This window comes from Populus euphratica, unplaced genomic scaffold, assembly GCF_000495115.2.
Source record: "Populus euphratica unplaced genomic scaffold, PopEup_1.0 scaffold391.1, whole genome shotgun sequence".
NCBI lineage: Eukaryota > Viridiplantae > Streptophyta > Magnoliopsida > Malpighiales > Salicaceae > Populus > Populus euphratica.
The window spans coordinates 131320-158197 of NW_011500281.1; the positions used below are offsets into that span (position 1 = coordinate 131320).

The window sequence follows — 26878 nt, forward strand, 5'->3', positions numbered from 1 at the left end:
ATTAGACATCTTATGACAACAAGTTACATGATGGTTTGGCAATGGTACTAAAAGAATGAATGAATCTTAAGTAAAAACCAGCATGTCTTAAAAAGGATCTCACATCTTTCACTATTTAGGGGTAGGTAATTTTTCAATGATTTCTATTTTTAACTTATCTACCTCTATTCCTTTTGAATAGACAATGTGACCTAAGACAAAGCCATGTGTCACTATAAAATGACACTTCTCTCAATTGAGTACAAGATTGCTCTCTTCACACCTTTTAAGAACCTTTTCTAAATGCATTAGTCACAACTCATAAGAATCCCCATAAACTGAAAAACCTTCCATGAAAACTTCTAAAAAAATTTCCACCATGTCACTAAATATACTCATCATACAATTTTGAAAAGTGGCTGGTGCATTACACAAGCCAAAGGGCATTCTTCTATAAGCATAAGTACCAAAAGGAAAAGTGAAAGTGGTTTTTTCTTGGTCTTCTAAGGAAATCTCAATTTGGTTGTAACCCGAATATCCATCAAGAAAACAATAGAAAGCTCTTTCAACTACTCTTTCAAACACCTGGCGTAAAAATGAAAGCGGAAAAGGGTCATTCTTATCACCATGTTCAACTTACGATAATCAATGTACATACACCATCCAGTTTGGATTCTTATTGGCACTAGCTCATTATTTTCATTCTTCACTACCATGACTCCAGATTTTTTAGGGACAACTTGGGTTGGACTAACCCATTTGAGTTTGCAATGGGATAAATGATACTTATATCAAGTAGCTTAAGCACTTCACCTCTCACTACTTCCTTCATGTTTGGGTTCAATCGTCTTTGCATTTGCCTCACAGATTTAGCCTCTCATTTGCCTCACACATTTGCCTCACATATTTAGCATTTTTTGCAACATAGATTCTATGTGTACATAAAAGAAGGCTAATTCCTTTCAAGTCAGTAATTATCCACCTAATTGCTTTTTTATTTTTATTTTTTTGGGCGATAAAAGCAACCAATTGATTTTTTTATATGATTTTTTTCAATAATCAAATCTAAATTTGTTACCTTTGCTTGCTAGCTCCCAGGAAACGGCGCCAAAATTGCTTGACCGCTTTTTATGATCGACTTGTTTTAACTCGCAAGTGCACGAGTGTGTGATGTAGCAATTAACTCGGTAAAATCGAGGTCATATCTTCAGAGAGCTATATCTGGAAATTAAGCTAGGTAACAAAAAAAACTCAAGAGAAATTAAATTAACAATAACTTGGTTGAAAATAATTGATGGATTTGTTTTCAAAGATAAAAACAAGTAAATAGTAAATGACAAGAAAAAGTAAGTCTTGATCCAAATCAATTTTAATGGTGATGTATTGGTGATTCCTTCAAGATATATAAGATAACTTAACCTAATATCAACGATGCTGATATTAGATTAGAAGATATTACAATGAAGTTTAAAAAGATGAAGATTGAGTATTGCTTAAGAATAAACAAGTACTTTCATATTAAGTAGGACATTGAATCAAGCAATTTTTATTCCAAAACTAAAGTTTGTGCATAAAAATTCAAGATTATAACATTACCTAAATGATTTCTAAAATTTTTGTGCAATAATAAAACATTCATGAAGAAAATGAGAAGATAAACATTAAGATTTATTCACATCTTAAAGAACCTACCTCAACCACCATCATCCTTGATTTGGATCCAAGAAAGAGATTAACCAACCATGATTATATATAAGAACACTTTGATAAACATGAAATAACTTGAATCAAAATAAAATAATAAGTTTTACAAACTAAAAAACTAAAATCTATAAAGAAAAATACAACACAATTTTAGTAAAAAATAAAATACAAATATGATGCTAACTTTGGACAACAATTTTGACCCTTCTAGAAGCCTTCTATGGAGATGGCTATTAGAGACATATTTATAGGAAGTTTTGTCACTTTTCCATATCATTAAAGAACAGGTCATTTGGCTAGAGAGCTAGAGAGAGACACTCTCGATTGTAGTGAGAGATAGCGCCTGTGTGCTACACTGCACCTGTTGATTCTTTCATTGTGCACCGTTCCTCTTCTTCACTTCTCCATGACTGCTCCTGATCTCTTTATGGGGAAATCAAAGAAAAAATCCAAGATTTTTCAGTTTGTTTAAGGGGATTTTAAACTTCAGACCTCGTGTCAAGTTTCCCCAAGTATTTCTGGGGCTCAATTTTGTAGCCAATCTCCGGTCCAATCTAATTTTGGTTCTTCATCTAAAGCTTCTCCACCTCGTACCAGAGTGGTTTTTACTGACTATGTTAACCCATCTAATGGAGTTAGGGGTTCTTATTAGAGCAGGAACAGAGACATGCATCAAACTCGTTCCTCTGCTTCACCCTCTTCCTTTTGCACCAATAATGACATCTTCTCCGATGACTCTAGGGTGGGAGCATCGACGAGCACTGGAAAGGCTGGGTTTTTCCCTCTCATTTTCGAGTTTCATCGTGGTTCAACCCACCGGTCAACTTCAAAGCAGAAAGGAACTCCCACTCAGCCAACGGGGTTCGTTCCAACCTCCACAAGGACTACCTTCAGGCCCTTCATTGACATTCCTATTCGAACATAGATGAACGACAAAGAACCCCAATAAGGTACTTCTCAATCTCTTGGTCTTGTTCATTTCCTTGATTTTGCATCCTCTACTTCATGCCAACTTAAGGATACAGACGCGGCTAACCCTGCTGATTTGGGGAAGTTTTGTTTAATTAGGTTTGTTGATGGAAAGTTTCCTAGTTATGCATTGTTGTCTCATTATATTACGAAAAACTGGAAACATCATGCAAACTTTACAATGCATGATTGTGGGTGGCTTATATTTGCATTCCCCACTGAATATGAAATGCTGAAAGTTCTTGGTGGGGGACCATATAATGTGTTTGGCAGGCCGTTACTTCTCCAGGTCATGCCTGATTTTTTTTATTTCAAACCTAATGACATGACCAAGTTGCCTACATGGGTAAGATTCCCCAACTTGCCTCTTCGGTGTTGGACCCCCCTTTATTTGTCCAAATTGGCTAGTGTTATTGGGAAACCAATACACTGTGATGACTCTACAACTAATATGACAAGGCTATCCTATGCCCGGGTTCTTATTGAGGTTGATTTCCTGGGAGATTTGCCTAGCTCTGTAAATGTTATTCTCCCTAATGACTCCAACCTTGCTCAGCAAGTTCTATATGAGTCACTCCCCCACTTCTGTAAATCAAGTCATGTCCTGGGGCACACTGAAAATGCATGTCACAAAGGCACAAAGTCAAAGCGCAAGACAAGGCCTCAAGTCATTCATAAAGACTCTGGTTCTCCTTCTACGAATATAGTGGCAGTTGAGAAACAACAACCATACAGTCAAGGGCCTCTTGTTGACACTCCTATTGATCCTATATCCACTGAAGTGGCCACCTCTAAGTCTAGAAGTCACTCCTCCCCTAGGCGTAAAAAAACCAAGTTTGTTGACCCTAAGCAAGCCTCAGATTCTGTAAAGGGTGAGGAAGCTTTACCGGTTACCAAACAATACTTAACCAGGAGCAAAGCTAGCAAAAAGGATGCTCAACCCAATTTGGGTAAACCGGGGTCATCCAAAGGCCCCGTGATTTTACATTGCAGCTTTGATGATCTGGCACCATTGTTATTGATGTAGTTGGATTAGGGGCTTACCCTAATTTTGCTTTTCTTAGGCAGTCATTTTGCTGGTTGGGTTTTTTATGCTTGTTTTCTTTGTTCCTGTTAGTCAGGATTTGTTTCTAGGATGGTGCAGGATGTTCTGATTATGTTTTTCAGATTGTTCCTTCCTTGCTGCTGTTTTTGTGCTTTGCTTGTTGTTGGCTAGATCCTTGCTGGTTTTGCTTGCAGTTTTCTCTGGTGCTACTTTTGCTGCTATTTGTTCTCCTAGGAGATGCTTGTGCCTCCCTGGTTTGATTGTTGTTTGGATTGTTGCAGGATGTGACCTGTTGGGATGTTCAACTAATTTGTTGGCTCGTTTGTTCCCTACAACGAGCGTTGGTAATTAGTGGTCCAGTCTATTGATGTTAGGAAATCTTATTTTCTTGTTTAGCTTAGTGGGAGTATGTTCCCCTAGGCTTTCTGCATTCTATTTTTCTCTGCATGAGGGTTGTTCATGCTTTTGTCCATAGGTTCCCTTGATGGCTTTTTGGGAGCAGGGGCTCTATATTGGCATTCTGGATTAATGTATAGGGGATTCTGACTGGCTTGTGCTGGGGAGAATGTTCTCCAACACTAGCCTCTTGTGTTTTTCTAAGGTTTGTTTAAGGGAGCTTGTTCCCTTTGCTGGTGCATGTAAAGTTCTGCTGGTTTCCAGCTTGGACCACAAGCTTGTCTTGCTCTTTTTTTATCTATATAATTCTTACATTTGATAAAAAAAAAAAAAAGAACAGGTTATTTGGACACTGGAGTCAAAAGTTATGGGCAAAACACCGAAAGGTGTTCTAAAAACTAAAATCAGGCCAGCTTAGAAACCACTTTGGTGCACATTTTTCTTCCTCCTGTATGAGCTATCTTTTTCTTTTTTTTAGCCAAAATAATATAATAATTTCCCCTCTAGCTTTCCATCCATGTGTTTGCCCTCTTGGATTAATGAATTACCCAAAATAAATCAATTGTTATTTGTTATGTGGACATGTAAGATCATAGATTGTACTTAGGCTAATTTGAAGGTTGATTTATGGCTAAATTTAAGCATCATATAAGGATACAAATGTACCTATTATTTGGGCTAAGATTGACATTGAAACCTTGAGTGTTTGATGGTTGAAGTTTGCATACAATATAAGGTAAGTTTGGGCTTGAAATAGATCATATGATGACCTTTTCTAGGATTGGAATACAATTAATTTTTTGAGAAAAATTTGGAGCACTTATTTGAACGAAGAATTGCTTCAAACTTCTACTAAATTTCTCTTCAATTCTTTATTCCGAATTCCAACATTAATTTTTCTAACAATCCATTTAAGCTCCAAAAACTTGTTGAAATATTAAAAGAAACTTTATTACTTAAAGCACATTAATTATTATAAAAAACTAAATAAAAACAATAAATACATATGTAAAATAAGAGACTTAATGATACTTTTGATGCATAATCAAGTTGGATCAAAAGTTAGGGCCTTTCTAAACCGTTATTCTGGTTAGGCATGATTAGACCTCCTCTTCAATGAGTAGCAATTCCAAATTTGCTCAATAGAAAATGACCTCTAGAAACTCCTGTAAAAATTTCAGCATGATCAACTGTTGGATGAAAAGTTATGGCTAGTTTGAATTGTTATACTGGTCAGACATGACGAGACCCTCTCTTTAGTGAGTAGTTATTCCATATCTACTACAAGAAAATGACCTCTGAAAACTTCTTTAAATATTTGAGAGTGATCCAATGGTTGGATCAAAAGCTAAGGCCCTTTTAAGCTGTTATTATGGTTAGGCATGACTAGACCTCCTCTTTAGTGAGTAGTGATTCAAAGTCTACTATATAGAAAAAGACATCTAGAAACTTATATAAAGATTTTAGTGCGATCCAACAGTCGAATCAAAATTTATTGCTCTATTGAGCTGCTATTCTAGTCAGGTGTGACTAGACCTACTATTCGGTATGTAGCGATTACAAATGTACTTCATGGATAACTGATTGTGCATCAAAAGTGTCATTAAGTCTCTTATTTTACATATGTATTTATTGTTTTTATTTGGTTGTTTTTATAATAATTGATGTGTTTTTTAGTAATGAAGTTTGTTTTAATGTTTCGATAGGTTTTTGGAGCTTAAATGAATTAATTCACAAAATTCAACGTCGGAATTCAGAACAAAGAATTGAAGAGACATTTAGTTGAAGATTGAAGCAAATCTTGGTTCAAATAAGTGCTCCAAATTTGTCCCAAAAATCAATTCTATTCCAATTCTAGAAAAGAATATCATATGATTTATTTCAAGCCCAAACTTGCCTTATGTTGTGTGCAAACTTCAACAATTAAACACTCAAGGTTTCAATGTCAATCTTAGTGACACGACTAAAAGATTGATGTCTTTTCCCAAGTGCAGGAGTGTCGAAGTAATAAATAACCCGGCAAGACCGGGGTCGAACCATAGGGAGGTTATTTGTACAAATTATAAATAACAATAAAAAAACAACAATAACAACAACAACAATAGTAATAATAATAATAATAATAATAATAATAATAGTAGTAGTAGTAGTAGTAATAATAATAATAATAATAATAATAATAATAATAATAAAGAAAGAGAAGAAGAAGAAGATGATGATGATGAGAACTTAGAGATGAAATATTAATGTAAGGATTAAGCAATAATAATAACAAATGTCAAGGTTAGAGGTTCCACTAATGGTATATCAAACAAGTACAGTATAAACTCTTATTATTCAATTGGAAACCACACACAAAGGAGGTTCCAATCAGATTATATATTGTTAACATGATTACATTAGTCATCTTATTCAATTAATGCTAATACTTGTAAATCTCGTCAAACATTCATGATTATAACTTATGTTAACAACAAATCAAGTTCCTTTCATAGCTCAGGTGTCGGTTATACCATACATTATGGGTTATGAAAGTGCCAAGCATTTGTTGTACCAAGTGTTATACAACATAAATCAAGATTAGTCATTTAACAAGCAAAGTATTAAAGAGTGAACAAGATAACAAATATAAAACATGTTAGTATCAAACATTAAAGTCCATATTAAGTTTACATTATACTTATTCTTACACCATTAGTGTAACCTTTTCACCTTGACATAATTAACTTAGCTAGACATAATGAAAGAAAGAAAAATAGATAAACAAAATAAGAACATAAAAGTTAACTAAGTAAAGGAAAGGAAATGAAAGGCATAAACTTGATATTAATGAAAGGAAAGCATAAACATTACAAAAAATAAAAAGAGAGAAAAGAAGAGCATGATCTTGATCTGGAAACCAAGATGCCTAAATGCATGGCAAATGCCTCCTTTTATAGGCCAAAATTGGAAACTATTGATTTGATGACTAATTGATAAGTGGGTGGCCAACTTTTGACTTGGTGACAATCCTTATCTTCTCTTGTCTGCCCAAAACGTCATTGATAACGTCAAAATTCGAGCCAGTTGCAAACATGAAAGTTGTAGGCAATTGTCTCAGCTTTCTTGTGTAAAACATTCAGCTCATTTGGACTTCTAGAACTCCAGATATGACCAAAATACCGAATAGTGCTCGGGCTGGAAGACAGATTCGGGCTTCTTTGTTTTTGCTACAATTTGGACTTGATAATGGCCTTTTTAGATCTTAGGCTCCATATGAAAGTTGTAGGCCTATGTCTTACCTTTCCATCCATATAAATTGGACCTAAATCTGAGATATATAGCTTTAGATATGACCCAATTACCGAATAGTGTTCCGGTTTGGATTGCACCGACATCTCTTCTCTAAGTTTGACCATCTCTTTATCCTTGCAATTTAAGTTCTTCAAGTCATCAATCAATCCTTTCATTTATGTGATAGGCCTGCATTAAAAATAGACATTTACCACAAATTATAGGTATCTTATATTATTAGATACATTATTATAAAACATATTTTAGTTAAGGAGTTATTGATACTTCAAGTGCAAAATGATGATATAAAACCATGATAAAAATGCACTTTTAAGTACTAATCACTTAGCCCAAATAATAAGTACATTTGTATACTTATTTGATGCTCAAATTCAGCCCAAAATCAGCCCCAAATCAGCCCTAAATCAACCCCAAATCAACCTTCAAATCAACCCAAACACAATCCATGATCTTACATGTCCACACAACAAATAACAATTGATTTATTTTGGCTAATCCATTGATCCAAGAAGGCAAGCACATGGATGGAAAGCTGGAGGGGATATTTTAACATTATTTTGGGTCAAAAAGAAGAAGGAGACACCTCATAAATGAGGAAGAAAAACGTGCACCAAAGTAGTTGTAAAGCTGTCTTGATTTGATTTTTCAGAACACCTTTCGGTGTTTTGCCCATAACTTTTGACTCAGGTGTCCAAATGAGCTGTTCTTTAATGATCTGGAAAGGTGACAGAATTGCCTATAAATATGTCTCTAATAGACTTCTCCAAAAAAAGCTTCTAAGAGGGTCGAATTGCTGTCCAAAGTTAGAGTCAGATTTGTGTCCGAATTTTTTCTGAAATTGTATTGTGTTCTTCTTTATAGATTTCGGTTCTTTAGTTTGTAAAACTTATTTTTTCAGTTGGATTCAAGTTCTTTCATGTTTATTGAAGTGTTCTTATATATAATCATGGTTGGCTAAACTCTTTCTTGGATCCAAATCAAGGATAATGGTGATTGAGGTGAGTTCTTTAGGATATGAATGAATCTTAATGTTTATCTTCTTATTTTCTTCATGAATGATTTATTATTGTAAAGAAATTTTAGAAATCATTTAGGTAATGTTATAATCTTGAATTTTTATGCACAAACTTTAGTTTTGGTATAGAGATTGCTTGATTCAATGTCTTACTTAATATGAAAGTACTTGTTCATTCTTAAGCAATAATCAATCTTCATCTTTCTAATCTTCATTGTAATATCTTCCGATTTAATATCACCATCGTTGATATTAGGTTGAGTTATCTTATATATGTTGAAGAAATCACCAATACATCACCATTAAAATTGATTTGGACCAAGACTTACTTTTCTTGTCATTTAAAATCTATTTACATTTTTTTTTATCTTTGAAAACAAATCCATCAATTATTTTCAACCAAGTTATTGTTAATTTAATTTCTCTTGAGTTTTTTTTTGTTACTTAGCTTAATTTCCAGATCTAGCTCTCTGTGGATATGACCTCGATCTTACCGAGTTAATTGCTACATCGCACACTCGTGCACTTGCGAGTTAAAACAAGCCGATCATAAAAAGCGGTCAAGCAATTTTGGCGCCGTTGCCGGGGAGCTAGCAAGCAAAGGTAACAAATTTAGATTTGATTATTGGAAAACTAAAAAAAAATCATATAAAAAAAATTAAATTGGCTGGTTTTACCGCCTCAAAAAAAAAAAAATTGACCTTAACATTTCAGATATTAATTGTTGGATTTTGGTTGGTTCAACCATTTTTCTTTTATTGTCTATTCTTATTAGTTTCTAATATTTTTCTTGTTTATTTCATTTTATTTTGTTGTTTTGTTTTTATTTATTGTCTAAAGTGTTTGGCCGGTATTACCGCCTTTGTTTTTTTATTCATGCTTGTTATAATTATCTTTTAATGTTTATTGTTGTTATTTTTCTTATATTTATTGTCTAAAGTTCTTGGTCGGTATTACCGCCTCTTGTTTATTTCCTTTTTATTTTGTTGTTTTGTTATGATTATTTTTCTTATATTTATTGTTTGAAGTGCTTGGCTGGTATTACCGCCTTTTGTTTATTCATGCTTGTTATAATTATTTTTTAATGTTTATTGTTGTTATTTTTCTTATATTTATTGTCTAAAGTGCTTGGCCGGTATCACCGCCTTTTTATTCAAGCTTCTTATAATTATCTTTTAATGTTTATTGTTGTTAATAGTGCTTATTAGTTGGAGAGTGAATTTCTTAATTTGTTGTATTTTTATTTTTGAGCTATTACTTTTATTTGCATTTTTTTTCTTTCCTTTCCTTTCATTTTCATATAATTGTTATATTATTATTATTTTTATTATTATTATTTTATCATGGCTATTGTTGAAGATGTAGAGGGTGAAGGGAGTGTTCAAGGTAATGGACCTCCACAATTCAATGATCAACCTAATTTTCGAACTCTTAGAGAGTATCTTCACCCGGCTAGACAAAGTACACCTTCGTGTATTATCTTACCTCTTAACCAACAAGCTTTCAATTTGAAACCGGGCATGATTCAACTTCTTCCCACATTTCATGGTATGGATTCTGAAAATCCATACATACACATTAAAGACTTTGAAGAGGTATATAATACTTTTATTGATAGAACATGCACAGAGGAAACCATTCGGCTTAAATTGTTCCCATTCTCTCTAAAGGATAAAGCCAAGCTTTGGCTAAACTCCTTGCGTCCTAGGTCTATAGGTACATGGAGAGAAATGCAAGCTGAATTTTTGAAAAAATACTTCCCCACTCATAGGACAGCAGCTTTACAACGTCAAATGATGAATTTTTCTTGTAGTCCAAATGAGTCATTTCACCAAGCTTGGGAAAGGTTCAAAGACTTGTTAAATGCATGCCCTCATCATGGTTTTGAGATGTGGAGGTTAGTGAGTTTCTTTTATGACTCTCTTACCGCAGATTTTAAAAAGCTAGTGTCAACCATGTGTAATGGTGAGTTTTATGACAAAGAACCAAGTGAGGCCTTTGATTTTTTTGATCAATTGGCTGAAAACACAAAGCAATGGGAGACTTCTCTCCCAGTTCATGTTGAGTCTAGAAACACCATTTCTCATTCAAGTGGGAAGTTTCAATTGAAAGAGACTGTGTTGTGCCGTGAATGATTCAAAAATCGGCAATAATGAATCTGACGAAAATGGATGAAGGATGGGTCTGGTTGTATTGTCTTTCTTCTGGTGTTTAGGCTAGATTATAGTATTTTTAAGGTAAATAAAAATGGAGGATAAACTAGAGTGATACTTTGATAAGTCGATCTGGACGCCACAAAGATCAATCTAGGATTTTGACGCCACACTCTTTGTGATTGAAGAGTGATAAGTCAGTAGGGTTCTTCACAAATCAATTTGGAAGAATAACTCTTAATTCTCGGAATTAAGTTCAAATATTGGCCAAAAGTTGTTTATTACATATTCTGATGCCATATTTATAATGGAACATCCCTCCACACTTAGGAAAATTCAACATGACAGAAATCAAGCCCAAAACTTGGACTTTGACAAAGTAATCAGACAAATTACACTAGCACACATTTTCTGACTTTAATTGAAACATAAACAGACCGAATTTAAAATGGCTATAACTTCTTGCACAAAAGTCCAATGCAATCATGGTTGGACAATCTGGAAAGATCACGTTCTGAACTTGAAATCCACCTAGATTAGTCTTGTTTTCACATGCAATGGATGACTTCAAATTCGGGTTCAAATTTATCTACTGTTCTGACGTAAACAGCATCAATTTCTTAACTTATTTGCATTATCAACCCAAATTCAAGTAGTCCAGCATCAAAAGAACCATTAAGGGCTCTTCCCATCTTTAAGCTCTAATTGTAGGCAAATAAGCACCCTTGAACCAATTTGAAACTGATTGCCAAATTTTAACTCCGACGCAGCTTCAATCATTCCAATCTGACTCGTCAAGGTCCTTTGTAGTTGTTTCGCTCTCGCTCTTGTCATTGGACCATCTGAATCCTCTTGTATATTTGATTTACCTTTACGAGATGGATTATCATTCCCATGATGCACATCAGACTGATGACCTCAATGCTAGATTAACCTCATTGGCTAGGAAAGTAGAGTCTCTTGAGATTAAAAAAGTGCATGTCATAAGTGAACAACAAGAGGAAAGTTGTGTTGTTTGTGAGAGCAAAGGGCATAGGACAACTGAGTGTCCTACCATTCCAGCCTTCAAGGAAGTGCTATATGGCCAAACTTCTGATTCAAGTAATGTTAGAAAACCATTTCCAAACCAAGTAGGCAATCCCTACTCTGAGACCTATAATCCTGGATGGAGGAACCACCCAAATTTTGGATGGAGAAATGAGGGCTCTTCAGTACCTCAAACATTTCAACCTCCACCCCAACCATTTCATGCTCCCACACATAACACATACCAACCACCTCATAAGAGATCCTTAGAGGATACTCTTCAACAATTCATGCAAACGCAAGGAGGAATCAACAACCAAGTTTACAAATTCCAAGACCAGACCAATAGGACCTTAGATGACATTCGAAGTCAACTAACTAAGTTGACTCAATCACTAAGCATTCAAGAGAAGGGAAAAATCCCAGCTCAACCAATGCCCAATACTAGAGGTCAGGTACACATGAGTGAATCCTCACCTAGTGAACCTTCAAACCATGAACAAGTCCAAGCCATCACTACCCTTAGAAGTGGAAAGATTATTGACAAAGGTGTAGGTTTTAGGATTCCTAAAGGTATTGTAGAGGAGAAATCCAGGGAAAGTGAAGAGGGAATCAAAACACAAGTGACAAATGAGAGTTTGAGTGACAAAGAAGGTGAGATAAATGAGAAAGAGATGAGTGAGAAAAGAGATGATTCAAGAAAAATTGGAGTCAAAATGAGTGATTTAGAATTTGTTCCTAGAGCACCATTTCCACAAAGGTTAGGGAAACCTAAACAAGATCTTATGAACTCAGAAATCTATGAATTGTTCAAACAAGTGAAAGTCAATATTCCACTCCTTGATGCAATTAAACAAGTTCCATCTTATGCAAAGTTTCTTAAGGATTTATGCACAGTCAAAAGGAGATTGAATGTGAAAGAAAGAGCTTTTCTGACTTAACATGCTAGTGCCATCATCCAGTTTAAGACCCCTCCCAAATACAAAGATCCTGGTTGTCCTACCATTTCATGCATTATTGGAAGTCATAAGATAGATCAAGCTTTGTTGGATTTAGGAGCGAGTGTGAATTTAATACCCTACACTGTTTACGAACAATTAGGTTTAGGAGAAATCAAGCCTACTCGAATCACCCTTCAATTAGCTAATAGGTCAATCAAGATTCCCAGGGGTATCGTTGAGGATGTGTTGGTCCAAGTAGATAAATTCTACTTTCCTGTTGATTTTGTAGTGTTAGACACCGCACCAATTCAAGGTTCTAATGCCCCCATCCCAGTCATCTTAGGGAGATCTTTCCTAGCTACATCCAATGCCTTAATTAACTGTAGGAATGGGGTGATGAAATTGTCTTTTGGGAATATGACTGTGGAGATGAACATATTCAATGTCTCCAAACAAATCGGGGAACATGAGGACATTAGAGAGGTAGATTTCATCCAAACAGTTTGTCAAGAACACTTTGAGAGAGTGTGGATCAAGGATCCATTGGAGAGAACTTTAATTCATGATGAAAGATTTTGTTCTTTGGAATGTGTTGATGAGGAAGTAAGAGAACTCGAGACTTATATAGATCCAATGCCTATTATGTCAATAGGTCAATGGACCCCATCATTTGAGCCTTTGATTTCACCCCAAGTGAAAGTTGAGGAATCTCTTGTCCAGCCTGATAAACTAGAAAGGAAGCCTTTACCGAGTGATCTTAAGTATGCATTTCTAGGGGAAGATGAATCATATCCTATTGTGATCTCATCAAAACTTAGCATAGAGCAAGAACAAAAACTTTTGAGAGTGGTGAGAAAACACAAGAAAGCAATTGGGTGGAAAATTACTGACTTGAAAGGAATTAGCCCTCTTTTATGTACACATAGAATCTATCTTGAAGAAGAGGCTAAATCTGTGAGGCAAATGCAAAGACGATTGAACCCAAACATGAAGGAAGTAGTGAGAGGTGAAGTGCTTAAGCTACTTGATGCAGGTATCATTTACCCTATTGCAAACTCAAAATGGGTTAGTCCAACCCAAGTTGTCCCAAAAAAATCTGGTGTCACGGTAGTGAAGAATGAAAATAATGAGCTGGTACCAACTAGAATCCAAACTGGATGGCGTATGTGCATTGATTATCGTAAATTGAACATGGTGACTAGGAAGGACCATTTTCCGCTTCCATTTTTAGACCAAGTGCTTGAAAGAGTAGCTGGAAGAGCTTTCTATTGTTTTCTGGATGGATACTCAGGTTACAACCAAATTGAGATTTATTTAGAAGACCAAGAAAAAACCACTTTCACTTGTCCTTTTGGTACTTATGCTTATAGAAGAATGCCATTTGGTTTGTGTAATGCACCAGCCACTTTTCAAAGGTGTATGATGAGTATCTTTAGTGACATGGTGGAAAAATTTTTAGAAGTTTTCACGGATGATTTTTCAGTTTATGGGGATTCTTATGAGTTGTGTCTAATGAATCTAGAAAAAGTTCTTGAAAGGTGTGAAGAGAGCAATCTTGTACTCAATTGGGAGAAGTGTCATTTTATGGTGACACATGGCATTGTTTTAGGTCACATTGTCTCTTCAAAAGGGATAGAGGTAGATAAGTCAAAAGTGGAAGTCATTCAAAAATTAACTACCCCTAAGACTGTGAAAGATGTGAGATCCTTTTTAGGACATGCTGGTTTTTATCGAAGATTCATTCATTCTTTTAGTACCATTGCCAAACCATTGTGTAACTTGTTGTCACAAGATGTCCCATCTGATTGGACATCAAAATGTCAAGAAGCTTTTGAAAAGCTTAAAGGGTTGTTGACAACTGCACCAATCATGCAAGCTCCTGATTGGTCTTTACCATTTGAACTGATGTGTGATGCTAGTGATTTTGCGGTTGGGGCTGTTTTAGGGCAAAGAAAAGACAAGAAACCTCATGTCATATATTATGCTAGCAAGACTTTGAATGATGCTCTATTGAATTACACTACAACTGAAAAAGAACTCTTAGCTGTGGTCTTTGCATTAGACAAGTTTAGGTCTTATTTGGTTGGATCTCTTGTTATTGTTTTCACTAATCATGCAGCATTGAAATATTTGCTCACAAAACAAGATGCCAAACCACGTTTGATTTGATGGATCCTCCTACTCCAAGAGTTTAACATTGAAATTCGAGATAAAAAGGGAGTAGAGAATGTAGTGGCTGATCATTTGTCTCGTCTTTCAAGCTATAAGACCATAATTGATGAATCTCCAATAAATGAACTCTTTGCTGATGAAAATTTATTTTGTGCAGGTACTATCTCTTACATTGGTTCTCCATGGTATGCTGACATAGCAAATTACCTAGCCACAAGTCAGATTCCTTCTCATTGGTCTAAACTTGACAAACAAAAATTCTTGCGCAATGTGCGCACCTTTTTTTGGGATGACCCCTACCTATTTAAATATTGTCCTAACCAAATTATTAGGCGGTGCATCCCTGATCATGAAATTCCTAGGGTCATTAATTTTTGTCATGCATTAGCCTGTGGTGGGCATTTCTCTTCCAAGAAAAACATTGCCAAAATCTTGCAGTGTGGTTTTTATTGGTCTACCATGTTTAAAGATGTTCATGCCTTCTGTGTTACATGTGACCGATGCCAACGACTAGGTAGCCTCACTAAGCGTAACATGATGCCCCTTAACCCCATCCTTGTTTTGGAAATATTTGATTGTTGGGGGATTGATTTCATGGGACCATTTCCAAGTTCATTTGGTTACCAATTCATCCTTGTAGCTGTTGATTATGTGTCTAAATGGGTGGAGGCCATTGCATCTCGAACCAATGACCATCGAGTTGTGGTCAAATTCTTGAAAGAAAATATTCTCTCGTTTTGGCATGCCCCGGGCTATGATTAGTGATGGGGGAAAACATTTTTGTAACAAGCCCGTTGGGATTTTGATGAGAAAATATGGTGTAATTCACAAGGTCAGTACCCTCTATCACCCACAAACTAGTGGCCAAGCTGAGTTGGCAAATAGGGAGATCAAGAACATTTTAGAGAAAACAGTCAATCCAAACCGTAAAGATTGGTCCCTACGACTAGTTGATGCTTTGTGGGCATATCGCACTGCTTATAAGACCTCTTTAGGAATGTCTCCTTATAGGCTAGTTTATGGAAAGCCTTGTCATCTCCCTGTTGAGATTGAGCACCGTGCATATTGGGCCATTCGGCAATTCAATGACAATGAAAATGAGGTTGGCAAAAATAGAAAGCTTCAATTGGATGAATTAGAGGAGCTAAGAAATGATGCATTTGAAAATGCAAAAATTTCAAAACATAAGATGAAAACTTTGCATGATAAACATATTCTTAGAAAATCCTTTCATGTTGGTCAAAAGGTTCTCTTGTATAATTCACGATTACATCTCTTTCCTGGGAAGTTGAGGACAAAATGGATTGGTCCATTTGTGATTAAATCCATCTCTGAGCATGGTGCATTTGAGGTAGAAAATCCCAAGAATGGAAATATTTTCAAAGTAAATGGTCATCGATTGAAACTTTATCTTGAAAATATTGTGGCTGAAGTTGAGACATTGGATCTTGAAGATCCAATACCATTATAGTATCAAAAGTAATGAGTTTTTATTTTTATTTTTATTTTCATTTTCATTTTTTTCTTCTTTCTTCCATCTCTTATATTTTCTTGTTCATGCATTCGGGACAATGCATTATTTTAAGTTGGGGGGTGTGAGGTTCTTTATTTTCAAAAAAAAAAAAACATCACTGTTTTCTTTCAGTTGTGATATGCAGGTTAAAAAAAAAATTAAGGAAGAAGTCAGCTCATGCCCAATTCAATCAGACATTCATCCTTGAAAATAGAAGGGGAGTAACAATTTTCTAATCTTTATACTTTTCTTCTCTTTCTCTTTTACATTGAGGATAATGTAAAACTTAATTTTCGATATTTCATTATGATGAATGCTTGAGATAACCATGCTTGTTAAAAAAAATAAAAAAAATACTTGCATTGGTATGTGAATGAGACTTGTTGAGGATCATCATTACCTTTTTGGGTTCATTATTGTGTTAAACATTGCATGCTTTAATTTGGGATAGATAATATCTTATAAAGCAAGATATAGTATACTTTTTTTTAAGATTACTGAAGTACATCTTTCCTTGTAAAAGTTGTGTGAGTTGTGTGAATATGCATGAAAGATGAGTATGATGCTTTACTTGTGATTATCCCTTTTGATCTAGTCCTAAACAAGGTTTAAGTAAATAGAGTAATAATCATTACATAAATAAATAAATAAATAAATGTGTACAAAGTTCTATCTACTCTAATGTTTTGAGTTGCTTAGTAACTAGGGGTATTCATCACAAATGTTTATTTTTACGTCAAACGGCAGCTTGAAATATGAGTATGCAAAGCACTTTAAGTTTGTGACTTTGTGAGTAACCGGGTGCATTCATCACAAATGTTTGTATTCGCGTCAAAAGGGAAGTGACAACTTAAAGACAAAGAATAAATCATATCTTCAAAAAAAAAAGAAAAAAAAAAGAAAAAAAATATATATATATATATAGATATTTCTCTAGTTTGCTACCTTGTTTGTGTTGGTGAGAAGGGAAGATTACAAGTTGAGTTTTCATATGAATCAATTATGTTGGTTGCACGATAAATATGACTGAATTTGGAAATTTTGTATGGATGTTTGATTTAGAGAATGTGAGTATGCTTATTTTTCTTTATTTGCTATTGTGTACACTAAGTTAAAGATACCAATGTTTGCATGATAGATCCTTCAAGTGTGATGAATCGAGCCTAATTATGGTTGTTATTATTATTATTTTTATTTTAAAGGTTTTATGTTTTCTTTTGCTTGAGGACTAGCAAAATCTAAGTTGGGGGGGGTGATTGTGCATCAAAAGTGTCATTAAGTCTCTTATTTTACATATGTATTTATTGTTTTTATTTGGTTGTTTTTATAATAATTGATGTGTTTTTTAGTAATGAAGTTTGTTTTAATGTTTCGATAGGTTTTTGGAGCTTAAATGAATTAATTCAGAAAATTCAACGTCGGAATTCAGAACAAAGAATTGAAGAGACATTTAGTTGAAGATTGAAGCAAATCTTGGTTCAAATAAGTGCTCCAAATTTGTCCCAAAAATCAATTCTATTCCAATTCTAGAAAAGAATATCATATGATTTATTTCAAGCCCAAACTTGCCTTATGTTGTGTGCAAACTTCAACCATTAAACACTCAAGGTTTCAATGTCAATCTTAGCCCAAATAATAAGTACATTTGTATACTTATTTGATGCTCAAATTCAGCCCAAAATCAGCCCTAAATCAACCTCAAATCAACCCAAACACAATCCATGATCTTACATGTCCACACAACAAATAACAATTGATTTATTTTGGGTAATCCATTGATCCAAGAAGGCAACCACATGGATGGAAAGCTGGAGGGGATATTTTAACATTATTTTGGGTCAAAAAGAAGAAGGAGACACCTCATAAATGAGGAAGAAAAACGTGCACCAAAGTAGTTGTAAAGCTGTTTTGATTTGATTTTTCAGAACACCTTTTGGTGTTTTGCCCATAACGTTTTACTCAGGTGTCCAAATGAGCTGTTCTTTAATGATCTGGAAAGGTGACAGAATTTCCTATAAATATGTCTCTAATAGACTTCTCGAAAAAAAGCTTCTAAGAGGGTCGAATTTCTGTCCAAAGTTAGAGTCAGATTTGTGTCCGAATTTTTTCTGAAATTGTATTGTGTTCTTCTTTATAGATTTCGGTTCTTTAGTTTGTAAAACTTATTATTTCAGTTGGATTCAAGTTCTTTCATGTTTATTGAAGTGTTCTTATATATAATCATGGTTGGCTAAACTCTTTCTTGGATCCAAATCAAGGATAATGGTGATTGAGGTGAGTTCTTTAGGATATGAATAAATCTTAATGTTTATCTTCTTATTTTCTTCATGAATGATTTATTATTGTAAAGAAATTTTAGAAATCATTTAGGTAATGTTATAATCTTGAAGTTTTATGCACAAACTTTAGTTTTGGTATAGAGATTGCTTGATTCAATGTCTTACTTAATATGAAAGTACTTGTTCATTCTTAAGCAATAATCAATCTTCATCTTTCTAATCTTCATTGTAATATCTTCCAATCTAATATCACCATCGTTGATATTAGGTTGAGTTATCTTATATATGTTGAAGAAATCACCAATACATCACCATTAAAATTGATTTGGACCAAGACTTACTTTTTCTTGTCATTTAAAATCTATTTACATTTTTTTTTATCTTTAAAAACAAATCCATCAATTATTTTCAACCAAGTTATTGTTAATTTAATTCCTATTGAGTTTTTTTTGTTACTTAACTTAATTTCCAGATCTAGCTCTCTGTGGATATGACCTCGATCTTACCGAGTTAATCGCTACATCGCACACTCGTGCACTTGCGAGTTAAAACAAGCCGATCATAAAAAGCGGTCAAGCAACAACAATAACAACAACAACAACAACAACAATAATAATAATAATAATAAAGAAAAAGAAGGAGAAGAAGAAAAAGATGATGAGAACTTTGAGATGGAATATTAATGTAAGGATTAAACAATGATAATAACAAATGTCAAGGTTAGAGGTTCCACTAATGTTATGTCAAACAAGTATAGTATAAACTCTTATTATTCAATTGTAAACCAATAAACATTACAAAAAATACAAAGAGAGAAAAGAAGAGCATGATCTTTTACTTAGGCCATCACACAAAGGAGGTTCCAATCCGATTATAGATTGTTAACATGATTACATTAGTCATCCTATTTGATTAATGCTAATACTTGTAAATCTTGTCAAGCATTCATGATTATAACTTATATTAACAACAAATTAAGTTCCTTTCATAGCTCAAGTGTTAGTTATACCATACAGTATGAACTATGAAAGTGCCAAGCATTTATTGTACCAAGTGTTATACAACATAAATAAAGATTAGTTATTTAACAAGCAAAGTATTAAAGAGTGAACAAGATAACAAATATAAAACATGTTAGTATCAAACATTAAAGTCCATATTAAGTTTACATTATACTTATTCTCACACCATTAGTGTAACCTTTTCACCTTGACATAACTAACTTAGCTAGACATAATGAAAGAAAGCAAAATAGATAAAGTAACCTTTTCACCTTGACATAATAAACTTAGCTAGACATAATGAAAGAAAGAAAAATAAATAAACAAAATAAAAACATAAATAAGATAAAAGTTAACTAAGTAAAGGCAAGGAAATGAAAGGCATAAACTTAATATTAATGAAAGCAAAGCATAAACATTACAAAAAATACAAAGAGAGAAAGGAAGAGCATGATCTTGATCTGAACACCAAGATGCCTAAATGCATGGCAAATGCCTCCTTTTATAGGCCAAAATTGGGAACTATTGATTTGATGACTAATTGATGAGTGGGTGGCCAACTCTTGACTTGGTGACAATCCTTATCTTCTCTTGTCTGCCCAAAACGTCATTGATAATGTCAAAATTGGAGCCACTTGAAAACATGAAAGTTGTAGGATATCTTGTGTAAAACATTCAGCTCATTTGGACTTCTAAAACTCTAGATATGGGCCAAATACTGAACAGTGCTCGGCCTGCAAGACAGATTCAGACTTCTTTGTTGTTGCTCAAATTTGTACTTGAAAATGGCCTTTTTAGATCTTGGGCTCCATATGAAAGTTGTAGGCCTAAGTCTTACCTTTCCATCCATATAAAGTGGACCTAAATCTGAGATCAACAACTCCAGATATGACCCAATTACCAAATAGTGTTCCGGTATGGACTACACCGGCATCTCTTTTCTAAGTTTAGTCATCTCTTTACCGAACAGTGTTCCGGTTTGGATTGCACCGACATCTCTTTTCTAAGTTTGGCCATCTCTTTATCCTTGCAATTTAAGTTCTTCAAGTCATCAATCAATCCTTTCATTTATGTGATAGGCCTGCATTAAAAATAGACATTTACCACAAATTAAAGGTATCTTATATTATTAGATATATTATTATAAAACATGCTTTGGTTAAGGAGTTATTGATACTTCAAGTGCAAAATGATGATATAAAACCATGATAAAAATGCACTTTTAAGTGCTAATCACACCCCCCAACCACCTTATTACTAGTCCTTAGTAATCAAAGCGTTAAAACAGAAAAACGATTTGCAAATTCCACAAAGCAAGGTATTCATCATTTAACTTCCATTAATCTATCCAGATAAACAAACTCTCATTAAATTTATATATCTGCTCAATACCTCTTAAGAAGACATTAATCAATTATTAGTACTTAAAAGTGCATTTTTATCATGGTTTTATATCATTATTTTGCACTTGAAGTATCAATAACTCCTTAACTAAAACATGTTTTATAATAATATATCTAATAATATAAGATACCTTTAATTTGTGGTAAATATTCATTTTAAATGCAGGCCTATCACATAAATGAAAGGATTGATTGATGACTTTAAGAACTTAAATTGCAAGGGCAAAGAGATGACCAAAATTAGAAAAAAGATGTCGGTGCAATCCAAACTGGAACACTGTTCGATAATTGGGTCATATCTAGAGCTATAGATCTCAGATTTAGGTCTACTTTATATGGATGGAAAGGTAAGACATAGGCCTAGAACTTTGATATGGAGCACAAGATCTAAAAAGGCCATTTTCAAGTCCAAATTATTGCAACAACAAAGAAGCCTAAAGCTGTCCTCCAGCCCGAGAACTGTTTAGTATTTTGGCCATATCTGGAGTTCTAGAAGTCCAAATGAGCGAAAGTTTTTACACAAGAAAGCTGAGACAATTTCCCAAAACTTTCATGTTTTCAAGTGGCTCTAATTTTGACGTTATGAATGATGTTTTGGGCAGACAAGAGAAGATAATGATTGTCACCAAGTCAAGAGTTGGCAACCTACTCATCAATTAGTCATCAAATCAATAGTTCCCAATTTTGGCCTATAAAAAGAGGCATTTTCCATGATTTAGGCATCTTGGTTTGCAGATCAAGATCATGCTCTTGCTTTCTCTCTTTGTATTTTTTGTAATGTTTATGCTTTGCTTTCATTAATATCAAGTTTATGCCTTTCATTTCCTTTCCTAGCTAAGTTTATTATGTCAAGGTGAAAAGGTTACACTAATGGTGTAAGAATAAGTATAGTGTAAACTTAATATGGACTTTAATGTTTGATACTAACATGTTTTGTATTTGTTATCTTGTTCACTCTTTAGTATTTTGCTTGTTAAATGACTAATCTTGATTTATGTTGCATAACAATTGGTACAATAAATGCTTGGCACTTTCATAGCCCATACTGTATGGTATAACCGACACCTGAGCTATGAAAGAAACTTGATTTTTTGTTAATATAAGTTATAATCATGAATGCTTGACGAGATTTACAAGTATTAGCATTAATCGAATAAGATGACTAATGTAATCATGTTAACAATCTATAATCGGATTGGAACCTCCTTTGTGTGTGGTTTCCAATTCAATAATAACTTTGTGTGTGGTTTACAATTGAATAATAAGAGTTTATACTATACTTGTTTGACATACCGTTAGTGGAACCGCTAACCTTGACATTTGTTATTATCATTGTTTAATCTTTACGTTAATATTTCATCTCAAAGCTCTCATCTTTTTCTTCTTCTTCTTCTTCTTTATTATTATTATTATTAGTATTACTACTACTACTATTACTATTATTATTATTATTATTATTATTATTATTATTATTATTATTGTTGTTATTACTAGTATTATTGTTGTTGTTGTTATTGTTATTATTGTTGTATTATTGTTATTTATAATTTATAAAATTAACCTTCCTGTGGTTCGACCCTGGTCTTGCCGGGTTATTTATTACTTCGACACTCCTGCACTTGGGAGAAGACATCAATCTTTTAGTCGTGTCAAGTTTTTGGCGTCGTTGCCAGGGAGGTAAGTTTTGTCTAAATTATAATTTTTATTTTCTCTTTTCACTTTTCTTGTATATAACTTTGTTTCTTTTCTCTTATTTCTTCTTCTTTTGTTTTCTTTTTGCTTTTATTCTATTCCTGCACGTGCATGAGAGTGTGGTCACGTACATCAAGTGGTAGACTTTGTAGGGTATACTCATCATTTTCAGAAAATATGGCCGAAGAAGATAATCAATCACTTCATAATGAGAATAATGAGAATAACTGTGCTAGAACACTTAGAGACCACATGAATCCCACAAGAACAAGTGCACCATCATGCATAGTTTTTCCTCCCAATGCATCTCATTTTAATTTTAAACCAGGTATTATTCAACTTTTACCTTCTTTTCATGACTTAGAATTGGAAAATTCATACTTGCATTTAAGGGAATTCGAGGAGGTCTACAACACATATAATAATTTAAATTGTAGCATGAACACCATGAGATTAAAGCTTTTTCCTTTTTCATTAAAAGATAAAGCTAAAACATGGCTACAAAATTTAAGACCAGGAACCATTCGTGCTTGGGATGAAATGCAACAGGACTTTTTAAAGAAGTTTTTCCCATCTCAGAGAACAAACTCTTTCAAAAGACAAATCACCACTTTCACTCAAAAACCAGGAGAAACATTTTACCAATGTTGGGATAGGTATCGAGACTTGCTTAGTACTTGCCCTCATCATGGTTTTGAAACATAGAGATCGGTTTCACATTTTTATGAAGGGTTAACACCTAGAGATAGGCAAATGGTTGAATTGATGTGCAATAAAACTTTTAAAGATAAAGACCCTGATGAAGCAATGGCGTACTTAGACTTGTTAGCTGAAAATGCTCAAAATTGGGACACCGCGGGTACTTATGAGGCACCGAGTAAAACTCAACCTCATACATCTAATGGAGGTATGTACAACCTTAGGGAAGATCATGACCTTCAAGCCAAGCTTGCATCTTTAGCTAGAAAAGTTGAGGCACTAGAATTGAAAAAGAGTGATCAATTAAAATCTGTTGAAAACATTGTGTGTCAAATCTGTGAAAGAAATGAACACTCAACCAATGATTGTCCAACCTTGCCTTCTTTTAAGGAATGCCTCCATGAACAAGCCCATGCTTTAAACAGTTTTCAAAGGGCCAACCACAACCCATACTCACAAACATACAACCCTGGTTGGAGAAATCACCCAAATTTCAGTTGGAAGAGTGATAATAACAATAGACAAACTCCACAACCACCGTTTCAAGCCCACCACAATTTCCAAAATTCTCATGGATATGCACCTCCTTATGCTCCACCTTCTAGAAGAAATCTTAAGGAAACGTTGCATGCATTCATTGAAAAGCAAAAGACAATCAATACTCAACTTGCTCAAAACATGACAGATTTTAAAGATACTCTTGCAAAATTAACATCTGCTCTTAGTTTCCAAGAGAAAGGTAAGTTTCCATCTCAACCACAACAAAATCCCAAGGGGCAATATAATGCAAATGCAAGTAGTTCCGGAAGCCACCACATGGATCAAGTCAAATCAGTCACTACTCTGCGCAGTGGTAAGGTTATTGAAAAACCCTCTCTTGAACCTTATGAGAAAGATGATGAGTCAATCTCTGAGGGTAAGGAAGGGGTTGAATCTGAAAATTGCAAAGAAAAGACTTATTCTCCGCCACCACTTCCACATACTCAAGTCATGACCAAACAAAGGAAAGTCAATCACAACTCTGAAATTTTTGAAATTTTCAAATAGGTAAGGATCAATATACCTTTATTGGATGCTATTAAATAGGTTCCTTCTTATGCCAAATTTTTGAAAGATCTATGCACTGTGAAGAGAAAACTGAATGTGAAAAAGAAAGTCTTTCTAGCCGAACAAGTAAGTGTTATTCTTCAAATCAATGCCTTGGTATAATAAAAATATCAATTTTCTCGCTTTAGGACATTTGCCAGCTGATTGGAGTACCCAAGACAAAGAAAAGTTTTTGAACAAAGTGAAGAACTTTTATTGTGATGACCCTAACTTATTCAAATATTGTCCTGATCAAATATTTCAAAGATTGATTCCCGACAATGAGGTAAGTAGTGTCATTAAACTTTGTCATTCTGAAGCATGTGGAAGTTATTTCTCGTCAAAAAAGACAGCTGCAAAAATCTTTCGAAATGGATTTTATTGGCCCACCATGTTCAAGGACACACATGCATTCTGCACAACTTGTGAACATTGTCAAAAAGCTGACACTGGTCAAAAAGTTTTGTTTTATAATTCTCAACTCTATGCATTTCCTAGAGAGGTAAGACCAAGATGGAGCAATCCTTATGGGGCCTATGATATTGAGAATTCAATGAATGATAATGATTTTAAGGAAAATGGACATCATTTGAAACTGGTTGGAATGATCTTGTAGATAAAGGTTGATTATTTTGTTTTTCTCACATTGTTTTTGTGATTTTTGCTAGTTTCTCTCACCCTGGTCAAATGGCAGACAACGGTACTCCGTGACTTAAGTCGGTTCTTTTAGTTTCCCACAATAATTGATATTTGTGTATATATTTGTGCAATTCTTTGAATCTCTCTTCCAATTCTCATTTGAAAATGGACACTAATCTTGAAAAATTGAAAAAGTATTTTCCCGCTCTACCTCAGAATGCGATTACAAAAATTTACCATGCTAGATGTGCAAGATTGAGATTGTTAATGAATCATGGAATTCCTGAAGATATTCACTGGTTGATTGAAGCAAAGGTCCGATTATCAGGTGAGTCCTTTAATTCCTTTATTTCACACATTCTTGGAATAGGTGAAAGCACTTTTTGAAAGAAACGTCGTGCAAAACGACTAGAAATCTGTCATCGATGTGCTAGATGGACTTGTAATACACAACGTCGTTCTTTAGGAATGGTATCTATAAACCGTGAAGATAAAATACAATTCATTAAGGATGGCCTAAGTAAAGAGTCTTTAGATAATCTTCTATTAACTCTTGAGACGCATCCTAGTGGAGATGTGCATCGTGCAATTCATGATTTATGGCCACTATTTCATAAAGAACATGATCGATTTAGTCTTAGGAATCTGACTAAAAAAGACCTTGTTTGCCAGTTTTTAAGAAAACTGGATGGGAAGCCTATCCCCGACCCATAGAGGGCGTTTAAGTCGTTCTTGGACGTAAAACCAAGGGAAGATGTGAGCCACAATCACAACTACCTGTACATACACATGCTTTTTCAAAAGTAAATAAATAAATAAATAAAGAGAGAGAGAGAGTGTGTGTGAGATTCCAGCTGGCCTACATATAGGTCGTATGATTGCCTTTCTAATTTCTCATCTATAAAACCCTCTCTTTCTTCCTTTCATTTCTACTCAACCCATACATTCAACAACTATAGAAGTGTGTAGAAATGGCAAGTTCCTCAGGTCATCATATAAGAAATATTTATGTTTTCGGTGGATCTAGTCCTGGGAAAGAAAAGGAGTTTTTAGAATCAGCAAATCATCTTGGTCAAGTGCTAGCTGAGAGAAAGATTCATTTAGTGTATGGGGGAGGCAGTCTTGGGTTAATGGGATGTGTGTCAATAGCTACATTTTTAGGAGGTAGTCAAGTTTTGGGGGTCGTCCCTGAAGCTTTAGCACAAGGGGACATCAATGGAAAAACAATTGGAGAGGAACTTCAGGTCTCCACAATGTCGGCTCAAATGAATGTAATGTTTAACCATGTTGATGCCTTCATTGCTTTACCAGGTGGTCTAGGCACATTGGAAGAGATCTTCCATATTTCCTCTTAGGCCCAATTGCACATTCACCATAAACCCATAGGTTTGTTAAATGTTAATGGTTATTATGATAAGTTGTTGTTTTTTCTTGATCATGCTGTGAAACAGGAATTTCTAACATCTTCTGTATGATAAATCATAATCTCTACTGCTACTGCTGCACAATTGATTGACCAACTACAATCTTTCATTCCTGTAATTGATCCTTCTATAAGTCGCATAAATTGGATTTGAGCCTTCATTTGTGAATCTTTGTGTCTTTTGGTTTTATTATTGTGTTTTGTTGTTACTTATATCTATTTCAGTGTGTTTCAGGTTTGTCACTGTTCGTTATTTCAAGTGATATCTTCTATACTCTATCTTTCTACCTTTAAATATTGAGGACAATGTCTCATTTTGGTTGGGGGGGAAGGGTAGTAGTTGATAAAAAAAAAATTATTTTCTATTTCATAAAGCATGTGCATAATTATTGTTACTAGGATAATAGAGTAAAGGAGCTCTTTTGTTAAAGTGACTCTTGAGATGCATC

General features: G+C 34.3%; 1 protein-coding gene and 1 long non-coding RNA gene across 2 annotated transcripts; both read left to right on the forward strand.

The window, feature by feature from the left end:
* The first annotated feature begins 2833 nt into the window (after positions 1-2833).
* LOC105113160 (uncharacterized) lies at positions 2834-3679 on the forward strand. The gene has a single exon (XM_011009198.1). The coding sequence runs from the start codon at positions 2834-2836 to the stop codon at positions 3677-3679; it is 846 nt and encodes a 281-aa protein (XP_011007500.1).
* A 341-nt stretch (positions 3680-4020) lies between these two features.
* On the forward strand, positions 4021-26676 carry LOC105113157 (uncharacterized). The gene is made up of 3 exons (XR_839891.1): positions 4021-4164; positions 13654-13656; positions 26665-26676. It is a non-coding gene; the product is annotated as an uncharacterized LOC105113157 (long non-coding RNA).
* Positions 26677-26878: the final 202 nt, after the last annotated feature.